This window comes from Galeopterus variegatus, unplaced genomic scaffold (genome assembly GCF_000696425.1).
Source record: "Galeopterus variegatus unplaced genomic scaffold, G_variegatus-3.0.2 Scaffold491, whole genome shotgun sequence".
NCBI classification, from domain to species: Eukaryota; Metazoa; Chordata; class Mammalia; order Dermoptera; family Cynocephalidae; genus Galeopterus; species Galeopterus variegatus.
The window spans coordinates 377,632-392,546 of record NW_007726602.1 but is presented as its reverse complement, the minus strand read 5'-3'; the positions used below and the strand labels follow the sequence as shown (position 1 = coordinate 392,546).

Here is a 14,915-nt window from a genome sequence, read left to right as displayed (position 1 = left end):
ATATTAAGTGAAACAAGTCAGGCACAGAAAGAGAAATATTACATGTTCTCACTTATCTGTGGGAGCTTAAAATAAATAAATAAATACACAAAAAAAACAGGGGTGGGTGGGAGGGAAGAAGACATAACAATTACAATTCCTTGAAGTTGATACGACAAGCAAACAGACAGGCCATTGTTGGGAGGGAGGGGGGAGAGGGAGGAGGAAGAGAGGTTTCAGTAATTGGCCACAATAATCAACCACACTGTATATTGACAAAATAAAATAAAATTTTGAAGGAAAGAAAAATAAAATTAAATAAATAAATAAATAACCCAGACTGGGTTTCCAACAACAAGCAACCAAATTCTGACTATACCAAAAACAAAACAAAACAAAGAAACCCACAGGAATTGAAAGTACCAGTTACCTTTGAGGACAGAGATGGTTATACAGAGCTAAAAACAAGAGGAATAGTTGAAAGCCTGTAAAAGAAACAGACCCTCCCCTAGGACCATTCCTCTCATCCCATACAATTAGTAGCTATCCCTCCCTATACTGTCTCAGAAGATGGGAGGTTTATTCTCTGGAAAAAGTGAACAGGGAAACTCTGGACTGGCAGACAAGAAAAACAGCTATAAGCAAGGATGAGAAGTCATGGTAAAAACAACTAATTAAGTGAAAACCTTCAGCCCCTATATTCCACTGGCTCCCAGAAATCCAGCAGCCAGGCTTAAACCCTCAAGTAAAAGGAATTAAAAATTTCCTCTCTAGAAAGACTGACACCAGAGAAGAGTCCTACAGATATTGGCATTACAGAGTCCCCAGTGAAACAGCCCAGTTCAAGTCAATGGGTCTACAGTGGTAGTTCTCAATCAAGGGCAAATTTTCCACCTACAGTTGACAATGCCAGGAGACTTTTTGTTCCTCAAGAGTAGGGAAGGGAGGGTGCTAAACATTCTACGATGCCCAGCACTGCCCCACAACAAAGAATTATCAGATCCAAAATATTAATAGTGCCAAGAGTGAGAAACCTTGGTGCACAGTGAAGCCAGGTAGTCAACAAATTCAGCCCATGTACACAATGCTTCCAGTCAATGTTTTAGTGCCTGACCATTACACGTGAATGGACAGACAATATTTAAGATACAATATTGAAGTAGGCCTCTAACCTAAAATAAAGGAAACAAACGGAAAAAAATAAAGACAATAAAGGAAATCAAAGAAAACAACAAAAAATAGAAAAGTAACTAATATCTCAGAGAGAAAAGAAAAAATAACCATGGAATAAGAACAAGATGCTGGGGGCTAGCCAGCTCAATTGGTTAGAGAACAGTGTTACAACGTCAAGGTCCAGGGTTTGGATCCCCGTACTGCCAAAAATAAATAAATAAATAAAACAGGATACTGAGGGGAAAATATTCAGAGAATTAAAAATTAAAAATATGATAGAAGAAATAAAAATTCAACAGAAGTTTAGAAAAACAATGTTGAGGAACTCTACAAGAAAGAAATCAGAATGAAAAGACAAGTAGAAAATAGGAAAGATGAGAAACTAAGTGGATCAATCCTGAGGGACATATTATAGAAAATGAGAATAAAGAAAATGGGGTGGGGGACAAACAAGGGATAATCAAGGAAAAAAAACGCCAAAAGATTTTCCAGAACTAAAGGACATGAGTTGCCAGATTTAAAAAGCTCACCAAGTACCCAGTCTTATAAGTTAAAAGACCTTCTTGGACTGGACCCCCCTTCCACAACCAGGCACAATGCACCAGCATCTTGGGGCCCGCCCAGGGACCTAAGTTATGGAGTAGTGAATCGGACCCCTCTTCCACAACCAGGCACAACACGCCAGCACCTCGGGACCCACCCAGGGACCTGAGGTGTGGAGCTGCGGATCAGACCACCCCTCCCACAACCAGGCACACCATGCCAGCGCCTTGGGGCCCGCCCATGAACCCAAGGCATGGAGCTGGTGACCAGACACTCCCCACAACCAGGGGTACACTGCCAGCACCACCGAGCACACCAAAAACATCCCCTCCATGGGGATGGCCCACCACAGCCACCACAATAACCATGGCTGCCACAAAAGCGGCTAGACACAACCACCATGCAGATGGTCCACCAGCCACTGGAGTGCACTGACACAAGGAGAGTCATCAGCAGAGATAAAAGATGTCTCTCTCCACAAAGCCCATTTCAGAGTGACAGAAGTAGCATCTGCTCTATGATAATATTGGGGGACCTGATCACACCTCTCAGCATTGGACAGATCAGCTAGGGAACAACTCAACAGAGTAACCATTATTCTTTCAGAAGGAGAGAAAAAATCTAGGGTAATTGGGGGGGGGGAAGGGGGGATGGGGAGAGACTGGACAAGGGGCATAAAGAATAATTACAATTTGTAACAATATATATGCTAATAATATTGATTTGATCAATATATCTCAATGTTGAACCCCAAAAATATGTACAATCAATTTTTATTCAATAAGAATTAAAAAATAAATTAAAATAAATTAAATCCTCTGTTATGGAAAATAATAATAATAATAAGTTAAAAGACCTTCTACAAGGCACATCAAAGTGAAATTTCATAATACCAGGATATAAGACTCCAGAGATAAACAAATCACACTGGCATTAAACTTCTCAATGATGATAGTGGAATCTAAAAACTGAAAATCCTTCAAAACTGTAAGGTAAATGACTGTGAATGTAGACTTCTATAGTCAGCCACACTACTATTCAAATATATGGTTATAAACAGAAGTATGTTTAACTATGTAAGATTGGGGGGAAAAAAATCGCTAATGCATCTTTTCTCAAGAAAGCACTGGAGGATATTTTCCTCCAAAACAAGGGAATAAAAGCAAAACCGAAGATGTGGAATCCGGAATATTGGAGATGGAATACAGGAGAGATGCAAAGAAATTCCTAGGTTCAGAGGGGGGAAAAAAAAAAGATGAAACTGACAGATTGTCTAACAAATTTGTCTTTGTAGAAAATAGTACTAAGAGCTATTTTACAGGAACACATAGGAAGAATTGCTGATTCAAAGAAAACTGAGCAAAAACAATTACTATTTTCAAGAAAAATAGTCATCCTAGAGAGAATGTTGTTATAGTTCACTATGTGACTAAGCAGTAAACATTTACCTAACCAATATTAGTTCTAGTATATATATATATTTTTTTGGCAGCTGGCCCTTATGGGGATCTGAAAGTTGTAATACTGCCTAACCAAAATTTATAAATCCTCACACAAAGTTTATATATCAAAACAGGGCTGGTCAGTGGCTCACTTGGGAGAGTGTGGTGCTGAGAACACCAAGGCCATGGGTTCGGATTCCTATATAGGGATGATCGGTTAGCAGGGTGAAGATCCCCTTACCAGTCATCTTTATCCAAAATAAATAAATAAATAAATGAGTAAGTAATATCTAGAAGTCATTAATTGAGAAAGAGCAGTAGAACTTTATTATTTGGAAATACATACCAGAGGAAAAGCTAAAAGAGTTGAAAAATGTTGCCTCTGGTGATCCCAACTTGTCAAAGAAGATGGGTGGTTAAAGGGACTATCGTTTTTTACTAAAAAGATTTTCATAAAAATAAAATATTTTAAGATATATTACTCATATATTGCTACTTGAACTTACTTCTATCCCAATTCTAAAATCTATGTAGTAGAAACATTATTATATAAAACTATATTACCACTATATAATTCCTTTAAACTGAGGACAAGTAGTCAAATACAGCTTTCAAATATAAGAACTATTTTTATAAGAGAAGGCCTATTTGGGCCTTTTGATCATGGCTTTCCCCTTTCTGATTTTTGACATAGAAGCTGCGTCTGTATGGTACCAAAACAGGAGTGAGATGGATAGCAGCAACAGTATTCACTACTGTTACAGAAACTATGGACAATAAGTCTTCATCTCTCAAAAGGCTCAGGAAAGATGGAAGCAAATACATAGAAAATATGTATTAACATGCAATTAAAACCTAGCAATCCAGAAAGAAACTGAGCGCTGGCAGGTTAGCTCACTTGGGAAAGCATGGTGCTTGTAACACCAAAGTCATGGGTTTGGATCCCCATACTGGCCAGCAGCATCCCCCCCCAAAAAACAGAAAGAAACTGAAATAAAGTAATTATTAGTAAAACATTATGCATTCATACATATTATACAGTTAAAACTACATAATGATATAGTAATACGAATAATCTTAACATGTAGCCAGGTCACTGTGCTGATAAGCATTCAGCATTTCATCGATGCATTCTGTGAAGGTGATGTTCTCTCCACTTTTATAAGCAGGAAACTGAGTCTCAAAGAGGTCAAGCAATTTTTCACCCCAAAACACAAATAAACAGTGAAGCAGGTGTTCACTAAGCAGATGTTCATAACCACTATTCTACTCATGTTTACCAAAAAGTAGGAATTCTAATTTTTCTGAATTCAGATTGCTAAATAGTATTATAGCCAATCTGACATATCTTCATAACCTATATTAATCATCTATGAATTCCCTACTAAATAACTATTAGAGAGTCAACCTCAAGTGCCTAGACAGCTACTTCTGTTTAGTTTTAAAATGCCATTTTTAAAACCAAATACTTCTAACAGTACTTCTGTATTTTTATTTATACTGTAGAGCTTACAATATAAAAACAATTTAGTCATTAAACTAACATATTCCTCTACTATTCTCAACGAAGTGGTGAGACAAACTTCAAGCAAATCATAGCAAGAAAGCATGATTTACAATATGAACTGTCATATGTTCCTGTCATATGCTTGTATACCCTACAAGACATCAAAAGTTCTTCCTTTCCTTGAGAAGAAAACACTTGATTTAAACAGTGGAAATCACTTATTCCAGCATTTTACTTTCCATTCAGAAATCTTTTTGCTTTTCTAACAAAATTATCCCAACTGAGATTCTCAAAATATATAGCTATTAAAAGAAACGTGTATTTTTGGGCCGGCCCGGTGGCGCACTGCTACAGTGCGCCGCTTGGGAGCGCGGTGGCACTCCTGCCAAGGGTTCGGATCCCACATACAGACCGGTTCCCGCTCACTGGCTGAGCGAGGTGCGGGTGCGACACCGAGGGTTGCGATCCCGTTGCCAGTCCCGGTCCGGTATGGGGGCGACACTGAGGGTTGCGATCCGTTGCCGGACACGGAAAAAGACAAAAAGGAAAAAAAAAAAAAAAGAAACGTGTATTTTTTAAAAGCTGAGCGAGGTGCGGGTGCGGATTCTCAAAATATATAGCTATTAAAAGAAACGTGTATTTTTGGGCCGGCCCGGTGGCGCACTGCTACAGTGCGCCGCTTGGGAGCGCGGTGGCACTCCTGCCAAGGGTTCGGATCCCACATACAGACCGGTTCCCGCTCACTGGCTGAGCGAGGTGCGGGTGCGACACCGAGGGTTGCGATCCCGTTGCCAGTCCCGGTCCGGTATGGGGGCGACACTGAGGGTTGCGATCCGTTGCCGGACACGGAAAAAGACAAAAAGGAAAAAAAAAAAAAAAGAAACGTGTATTTTTTAAAAGGTTTCAATAGCTTCACTTGTAGATAAAATATTGCCTCAAGAAAAAAAGAGAAAAGTGCACTTCCGTTACCATAAGGACAAAAAATGTATAAAGGAATTTGAATGTGAAGAATAAAAATTTGCCTTGACTGAAATGAGTGAAAAGTCATCAATCTTTGTGGTTTAAAAAAAAAACAAAAAAAGATGTTTGTTGGTTTCTTTTTGTAAAAGCTCTGAAACAACAGGGGGGAAATAATGCAGAATTCAGTCAATTATTGATTAAATGGCATAATAGGAGAAGCAGCAAGGAAGTCACAAATAACCTCAATCATAGTTTTGTTTTGTTTTTTAAAGAACTCTCATCCTTTCTCTGAGGGGGGCAAATAAAGATAATTCAAGTACTGAAGGGACTTAAGATGTACTCACCTCAACAATTAGCAGACTGCACGGCAGTGAATGGTAAGGGAAATAAGCTAGGTCTACTTGGTGTTGGACCAGGGGCACGAAGGCTGTTAACAGTTCCTACTGAGCCCTGTTGGGGAGGTAAGCCCTCCTTGGTCCCTTAACCACACTTTAATTAGACATTGGCTAGTGTGCAAAATGGATCCTCATTCCCAGATAATCCAGAGTGACAATATTTCAATGGTAAAGCAAAAGGTCTAACCACAATGACAAATTATTGTCTTGCTGACAATACATACATATGATATAGACATGAATTATCATGAAGACTAAATAGCTACACAGAATTGCAATGAGATATTTATTGCCTAGCCACAACAACTTTAGTTTTTTTTTTTTTTTCTTTTTTGACCGCTAAGGGGATCGCAACCCTCAGCACGGTGTGGTCTGCACACGCTAAGCCAGTGAGCGCACCTGGCCATCCCTATGTAGGATCTGAACCCGCGGCCTCGGCGCTACCAGTGCCTCACTCTTCCAAGTGAGCCACGGGGCTGGCCCATAACAACTTTAGTTTAATAACAGTTTCAAAACTCTGTATATACTCTTCAAAAGTACTGCAAAACAACAAATGTTTTCAACTGTGTAAAAACTGCTTATGTGTTTACAAAGGGTGAAGAGAAAATGTTCTCTGAGCATTTATTAAATTAACTACCTAAAAGCTCTTTTAGAAACAATACTACCTGAGGATTTTACATTATACTGACACATAGGCACAACATAATTGAAGAGAATAAATTCTGCATTCATCTTTTAAAATCCTTAAGGATTCTCAAAAGCAGAGATTTTCAGCAAGATACAACCAAATCACATACAACCTTTTGTAAGAATCAGCACTATCAATATACAATCCACTTATATATACAAAAGGGAAAAAAGTGACGAATATTCAGAAATGCAAAGAAAACATCAGAAAATACTGATTGAAATTATATTGCATTTCAGTGGTTCATTCCATCTTTTAACAAAAATGTCATGTCTATTATGTGCTATGGACTGCTTTAGATGCTAGAGTTGCAACAATGAACAAAATGAACAAAACTCCCTGCTCTCATGAAGTTTACAGTGGAAGAAAGACCAAGAGACAAAATATTAATCAGCAAAATATTTAATGTACTATATATAGTGATCAGTGTTACCCAGAAAAATAAACCATGATCCTCTATGATTTGAATTCAATTTATTTTAAGAAATCTCTTGGACCTAAAACCCTACACACAAATACTTCTATGAAAACTGTGCATTGGACTATAAGCTATGAAGTCCCAAAAAACATAATAATTGTGATTCATAAGGATGGTCATAATTTCTTCTGTTTTCAAAAAGTTATGGCTTCTCGTTTACTTGCAAAAATTAAGCTCAGTAGCTTATAATTTATTAAATGTAAACATGTAAAAGTATATTAACATAAATATCTGTGACTGATAGCTGGATTATCTATATAGTTTTCAAGACAATATAACACACATAATTTTAAGAACTACATTGAACTGAAATCTTATGTTCCTAAAATTAGATCAGCTAAATATATTTTTAAAAAATTCAGAATTTCAAATTCCCTGTCATAGATGATCTACCAACTGCCCCCACCACAACAGAAACCATTCTCTTAAGTCCTTGATTATCTAGGATGGGGGTCCTCCTCCCATTAATACAGGATAAGAAAATGCTGGGGAGAAACCTAGAAATAAAAGCACAGAAAGGGAATTTATATATGGCCTTGAAGAGATCCTTAAGAAGAAACAACACATTTTCTACAGACTTCATAACCTTTCAAGTGATAAAACAATATCCTGAGTGGAAAACTAATGTACAAAGCTAATGTCTGGGTCGATCTCAAAAGTCATTTAATTGAAGGCAGTGACTAACCAAGACCACCTGTGCCTGCTACACTGATAAATTACAAAGCAAGAAATACAAAGCAGCTCTACTTTATCAATGTCAACTCTCAAAACAACATTGATCAAGGTAAAAAGGAATAGATATTCAATCATAAAATTATAAGTAAAAATCTAAGTTGCAGTATTATTATTTGCTAAAAGGAGACCAAACAACAACAAAAAGTATCAATATTTTATTTTTTATTAAAAATAATTCTGATGAAATGACTTATGGCAATGCACAAATAACTTACACACTAAAGAAAGTTGCCAACTCACTAATCAGTGACCAGTTTATACGGGTCTTCTTTAGAAGACTGTCCACCTGAACCTAGTGAAACTTTGAACCCTTATGTAATATCCAGCAAAAATCATTACTACCCACCCAGTTGTGTTTAAGAATAAATGACAGGGGAACTTCCTATTATTTGCTCACATTTCCCAGAAGTGAATACAGAGAATTCTAGCATTAAAACAAATAAAATTACTCTGAACCTAAAAATACATCCTGAAATGTTAGTCTACCTACCTTTGTACCTCAAAGCTAAATCTGATCAATGTTTTGCAAACGCTTTCAATTAAGTTTGCATGGCTGTCCCGTAATTCTCTGGATAACAGCTTGGAAGCTGGCTAAAGATATCAAGAGAGCTAACTGAACGTAGATAACACCGTTCCTTAAAAAGTCTACAATTTCAGTAATAAACGCTGTTTGTTCCATCAAAGATAATCTATAATACCAATGTCAAACAACTGATTTTAAGTTTCAGGAGCTTGAGTCTGTTCTAACAAGGTTCAACTATCATTTTATACTGCTTGTGAAGGTTCATATTCAGTTATATAAATTTAGAAACAAAGTTCATTCTGATAAAAATGAAATTTATTTCTAAATAGATTGTAGATTAGTCTCTAAACTAATCCTGCTATGTAATCTAACGTATAAATTTTGATTGAACTATCTGACAGTTCTCTAGGGTTTCTAAATCCAAGTTATTCCAGGAAGACAACAATCAATTATTTGTGGCAATTCAACACATCTATAAATCTTGAAGAACTAATAACAAAGGAAAAAGTTACCAAAAAGTAAATTCAATTTATAGCCAAAAAAATTTGAGTCAAATATACCTATGGAGAGTGTTAGGTTTTATTTCACTTTCTAAAAATGAAATAAAAATCAAACAACACAATGGGCCTAGATTCTTGCACAAGAGTAAATGAATGAAGGGTCCAGATATTACGCTCTATACTTTTACAGAATCACATCAAGCATATTAAAAATGGTAGAAATAGTAGTAATAAATATGGTTCTTAAATGTCTTCTAAAGTGTTCACAACACTTCCTTAATTATGTCATCACTAGACAGAATATACCTTACGAAACAGATAAGGGAGGGGAAGAAAAAGCTGTCAGATTATATAACAAGCCAGCTGAACAACCAAACTCTGAAATTATTTTTTAAAATCAATAGCCAAATGCAAACCATTATTCTGGTATTGTACAATTAATAATGCAGTGTAACAGCTAATCTAAGGAAAGTTACACAAAAATAAAATTATTAAGGAGTTATTATCATTTCTTTCAACTGATCATTATTAAATAGGAATAGAAGTAGTTTAAAATCGGGCCGGCCCGGTGGCACACTGCTATAGTGCGCCGCTTGGGAAGCGCGGTGGCGCTCCCGCCGAGGGTTCGGATCCCACATACAGACCGGCCGCTCACTGGCTGAGCGAGGAGCGGGAGCAACACCGAGGGTTGCGATCCCGTGGCCGGTCCCAGTCCCGTACGGGCGCGACACTGAGGGTTGCGATCCATTGCCGGTCATGAAAAAAGACAAAAAGAAAAAAAAAAAAAGAAGATGTAGTTTAAAATCATGGTGCTATTATGATGCAAGAACAAAAACAGTTAGAAGGTACTCTTCAACTGTCCAAACTACTTCCTTCCAAAGAGAGGATAAGACCTTTATCATGTCTACCTTACTACTTACATCTATATGAAAACATGGTAAAGATTACCCAATTATTTATGAGAAAAATAAATCTTTCATCTTTATAAAAACTAGTGTATACATTGTATATTGATAAAATAAAAATAAATAAAATAACCAAAACTAGTGTAAATTTGAAAAAGCATTTCTTGTCATCAAAGGAAGTATATAGTATTCAATTATAAATTCTACAAAGCTATAGGGCTCTTAGCCAGTTGCCTGAAATTTTTTCATGCACTTCTGAGATTTATTCTAAAATGAGATTAGAAGGCAAATTTCAGAGGATTTATCATCTCTGCCTCTTGAATTTGAAAAGAGCTGATATGCTTTTTAAAATATTTCTAGTGGATTTTCTTTCCACCTTTAAAGTTTGATATTTTATTCTGTGAAATATATATATAATGAATATGCAAGCTTTTAAGCTTAAAATTAAAATAAAATCCTGAAACCTCCATGCAGTGGTATATGTCTACCTGGACACAAGTCCTAAAGACTTTCAATGAATTTATGAAAGAACTGGCTATTCTGAGACATCAAAAAGGCCATCTGACTTGTCACTAAAATAAGTCACTAGGATACTTGACAAAGCATTTTAGTGCTCAACTTCTTGAAAGATACACAAAGGATTAAAAAAAAATCAGTAGTCCCTACCCTGTAATAACTCGGCATATTTCATAACCTAGTATATTATATTCAACTTAGATAAAAGGATATGTTCATCCACCACTGAATATTGAACATGTCCCAGAAATAGATGAGTAATTCTGAAACAGGCAAAATTAGCACAACTACCAACACAGATTTTTAGAAATACAATTCAGCCTGGAGGTAAGGAAATACACTAATTTTTCAAGATTCCTTCTTGTCCTAATTGAAAAAGGATCAAAGATACACACAATGATTCAGAAAATAGTCAGTGCTAAACATTCCCTTTACCTGAGTATGATCCTTGTAGATAACTACAATTTACCAACTATGAAAGAATGAATCTCACTGGCCAATACAATCAACAATAAGTCAACATGGCTTATGGTACCTTTCCTCCTTTATTGTATCCGCAAAATCTCACCCTGTGAAACTCACAACTGCAGTGAAGTCAGGCTCCCTATAAATCTTCTGAGAATACAATTGTTCAAAGGCATCTGACTATGAGGAATTCTCCCATAACTTTACCACACCTGCTTTAGGTTGTAAACCATACGGAATATATTATACTTACACCACCTAGTTTTCAATAACTTCAGAAGGCAATTCTAAATTTTTAATGCATTCTATAATGTACATGTTTGAATCAAGGTTTTCTTAGTAATTCTTGCTTCTATACTGTTCAAGGCAGCTATAATTAGCTTTTGTAGATCATTTCATATCTGAATCCCCATTTTTATCCTATATAAGTTCCTGGGCAACAGTGAGGGTTTGCAAATCTTAGTAACTGATATTTTTGCTCATCTGTTGTAGCAGAGCATGTTTATATTAAAGTAAGTGCTTTTCTGTCCTCTGAGAGCTATCAGCAGGACTCATTCTCTAATATGCAATAGTTCCTTAAATATCTGGATCATTCAAGATTAGAATATTTCAAATCATTTCTGTTAATACAGAATATTTTTTAAATTTAATAACGTTGATGTTGAAAAAGTAAGTACTACTGAGAAATAATACTTCTGAAAACACTGGGTTAGTTTTCAGATAATGAAAGACAAAAAGTACAAATGAACATTGATATTCAGAGGAAATTCCAGGAAAGGAAAAAAAATCCTATATCCCCCACCTCCTTTTTTCCAACCCTTATTAAACATAAGACAATGTCAACCTTTGCCTCACTATCTTGAAGAAATACAATATTCTGTGAATTGTAGTCATATATAAAGCACTAGAGCTTCCAGTATCCTTACATCCTGAACCCAGGTTAGCGAAAAAGTGTTTGAAGAGATGGAAATCCAGATTCCACTAAGAATTCTCCCAATAAAAAAGAGATAAGACTCAGAGTTTGTACCAAAAAATAAATAAACTGTATCTTTGTAGTTATTGGTAGTGATTTTTTTTTTATTGGTTTTGTTGTTATTGTATGGTTAGCAAGTAAATAAATTACATTGTATTACCAATAATGCTAAATGTGGAAAAAACCTTAATGTAAACAGAAATTAAATACAAAATCGTAAAGCTCTCAATCTTTATATAAAGCAGTAAAATCTCCTAATGAGAGAAAACTATTTGCAATTTCAAAAGCCAAATGTTTGTACACAGGAATAACAGGAAAGCACTGCCATAAAATAAGTGCATGATTTTAGAAATCCAAAGAAAGAAGGAAAATACTTTCACTCTAATACCTGCATCATATACCGAGAAAGTAGAAAAATACAATAACTCAACTTGAACTATAAAACAGTATCAGTGCTCACTTTCCTCACTATCCTAATAATTGAGACTTAATGGTAAGAAAATAAAATATGGAGGGCCGGCCCGGTGGCGTACTGCTACAGTGCGCCGCTTGGGAAGCGCGGCGGCACTCCCGCCGAGGGTTCAGATCCCACATACAGACCGGCCGCTCACTGGCTGAGCGAGATGAGGGAGCAACACCGAGGGTTGCAATCCCGTTGCCGGTCCCGGTCCGGTACGGGCGCGACACTGAGGGTTGCGATCCGTTGCCGGTCACGAAAAAAGACAAAAAGGAGAAAATAAAATAAAATATGGAAAAGTTATTTGCTAAAACTCAGAACAGAATAAACATTCTCACTGTTAAAATTATGACAATATACTACATTTAAAATTTTAGTATATTCAGCTGTTTGGAATGAAAAAAATTTAGTATAATTTTTAGTATAAAAAATAAAAATTTAGTATATTCAGCTATTAAAAATCTCTGAATCAGGGCCGGCCCCGTGGTGCACTCAGGAGAGTGTGGCGCTGGGAGCGCGGCGACGCTCCCGCTGCGGGTTTGGATCCTATATGGGACTGGCCAGTGCGCTCGCTGGCTGAGCGCGGTGCGGGCAACACCAGGCCAGGGGTTGCGATCCCCTTACTGGTCACGAAAAAGACAAAAAAAATAAATCTCTGAATCAGAAATCAAATTAAAAATCCAAATTACAAATATTTTGAACAGATCTAAAAGCGCTATTTTTCTATTCCCTCTGTCCACAGAGAATAAATTAACCAGAAGTCCAAATGATGCAGAAAATACAATTTTGCTATAATGCTTCATGTTCCCAAATAAACACAGTGAATAGCTTTTCATGAATTCAAAGTTTTCAAAAACAACTTTAAGTCCTCATGGCTGACCTTACCGTCTTGTGACCATTCTGACAGGCCACATGCAGTGCTGTCTGCCCCATTGCATCCTCAACATCAACATCACTGACATGCTGCACAAGGTCGTGGAGTAGTTCTGTCCGCCCATTCACTGCCAGCCAGTGTATCTGTGAAGCCATTTAGTTACTTAACATTTGTGCAAGACTGTTTCATATAAAAACAGCAAATAAAAAACGTTGTTATTTCTCTACAGAGCACGATATACAAACTAAAGATATTTTAATCCCATATAACTTTTTCCTATGTTTTTACATGGGGAAAATACATGCATCAAGATGTAGGTTACACCACCATGAATTTCAAAATCGAGAACTTAATGGTTAAAAATAGTAATTATTGTAGGCTTAGGATCACCAGTACTCAGCTTCTTGGATGACCCCAGACTCTACAAAGTTTATCTCTAGAGAAAAGGTATTTTTCCTTTCCCAGAAGCAAATATCAATTAAGAAGTAATTAACACAGAATTGTCCTATTCTTTACTTCCTCTATTTTACAAGAAACATATGTATCTTACATAAATAATAAAATATATAGGGAGTATTAAAAAATCATAAAACACCTATAAGTCTACCACTCAAAGATAAACAACGTTAAATCTTTAGGCTATGCTATCCATGCATTTTTCATTTAATTGTTTTCCATTAAAATAAAATCATTAGGGCCGGCCCGGTGGCGCACTGGATAGTGCGCCGCTTGGGAAGCGCGGCAGCGCTCCCGTCCGAGGGTTCGGATCCCACGTACAGACCGGCTCCCGCTCACTGGCTGAGCGAGGCGCGGGAGCAACGCCGAGGCTTGCGATCCCGTCGCCGGTCCCCGGTCCGGTACGGGGGCAACACTGACGGTTGCGATCCGTTGCCGGACACGGAAAAAAGACAAAAAGACAAAAAAAATAAAAAAATAAAATAAAATAAAATAAAATCATTAAACCCATTTTAAAATGGCAGGTTGAACATACCATCAGCTTCTACCTCTTTCTAAAACCCCACTCAAGGGCCGAGCCCGTGGCGCACTCGGGAGAGTGCGGCATGGGAGCGCAGCGACGCTCCCGCCATGGGTTCGGATCCTATATAGGAATGGTCAGTGCGCTCACTGGCTGAGCGCAGTGTGGGTGACACCACACCAAAGATTGCGATCCCCTTACCAGTCACAAAAGACAAAATAAATAAATAAATAAAAATAAAACCCCCACTCAAATGACAATAAAGAGTATTCCTTAAAGAACAGACCCATAAAGATAAAGAAAAGGAGAAAAGAGCAATGAGTTTTGGAAGCTAGAAACAAACAATAATATACATACTTCTTGACTAGTCAGAACAAAATGCAGTATCCTATATCAGTAGCAGAGAAAGCCAAGAAGGAATGTGATTCAAATAACAAAACTCCCAAAAGGTTCAAGAACCGGTAATAAGTACCACGTACCTGTTCAAGTAGGTGGAAGGTGGGACAAAAAACAGATCAGATGAAAGTTGGGTATTTAAGATTTAGACCCCCAGAGATCACTGTCCCTCCCCAACTCTGCAAGGCCAGTGACATCCCCTCCCCAATCTGACAGAACACAAGAGGCTTGAAAACAAAGAGTGTCTAGAAGGGAGACACCAGGGACACTGACTAAGAGTACCACACTGAAAAAGGGAGATTAAGAGCAAGTGTACATAACTACACACTGAGATCCCAAAGCATTCTTCCCTATGCAGCATCCAGACTGCTGACATCTTTCTGGCAGTCAGAAAGGCTTTCTCTGAAGAACCTAACCAGCTCAAGAGTAA

General features: G+C 37.2%; 1 protein-coding gene across 2 annotated transcripts in view; it reads right to left on the bottom strand.

Annotated features, from left to right (window-relative positions):
* The window catches only part of HACE1 (HECT domain and ankyrin repeat containing E3 ubiquitin protein ligase 1), a 108,481-nt gene that overhangs the window by 69,260 nt on the left and 24,306 nt on the right, over positions 1 to 14,915 (bottom strand). For both annotated transcript variants that reach the window (XM_008569397.1, XM_008569398.1), the window contains exon 6: positions 13,125 to 13,256. In XM_008569397.1, coding sequence (XP_008567619.1) covers positions 13,125 to 13,256 — 132 coding nt within the window. The remainder of the gene's footprint in view (positions 1 to 13,124; positions 13,257 to 14,915) is intronic.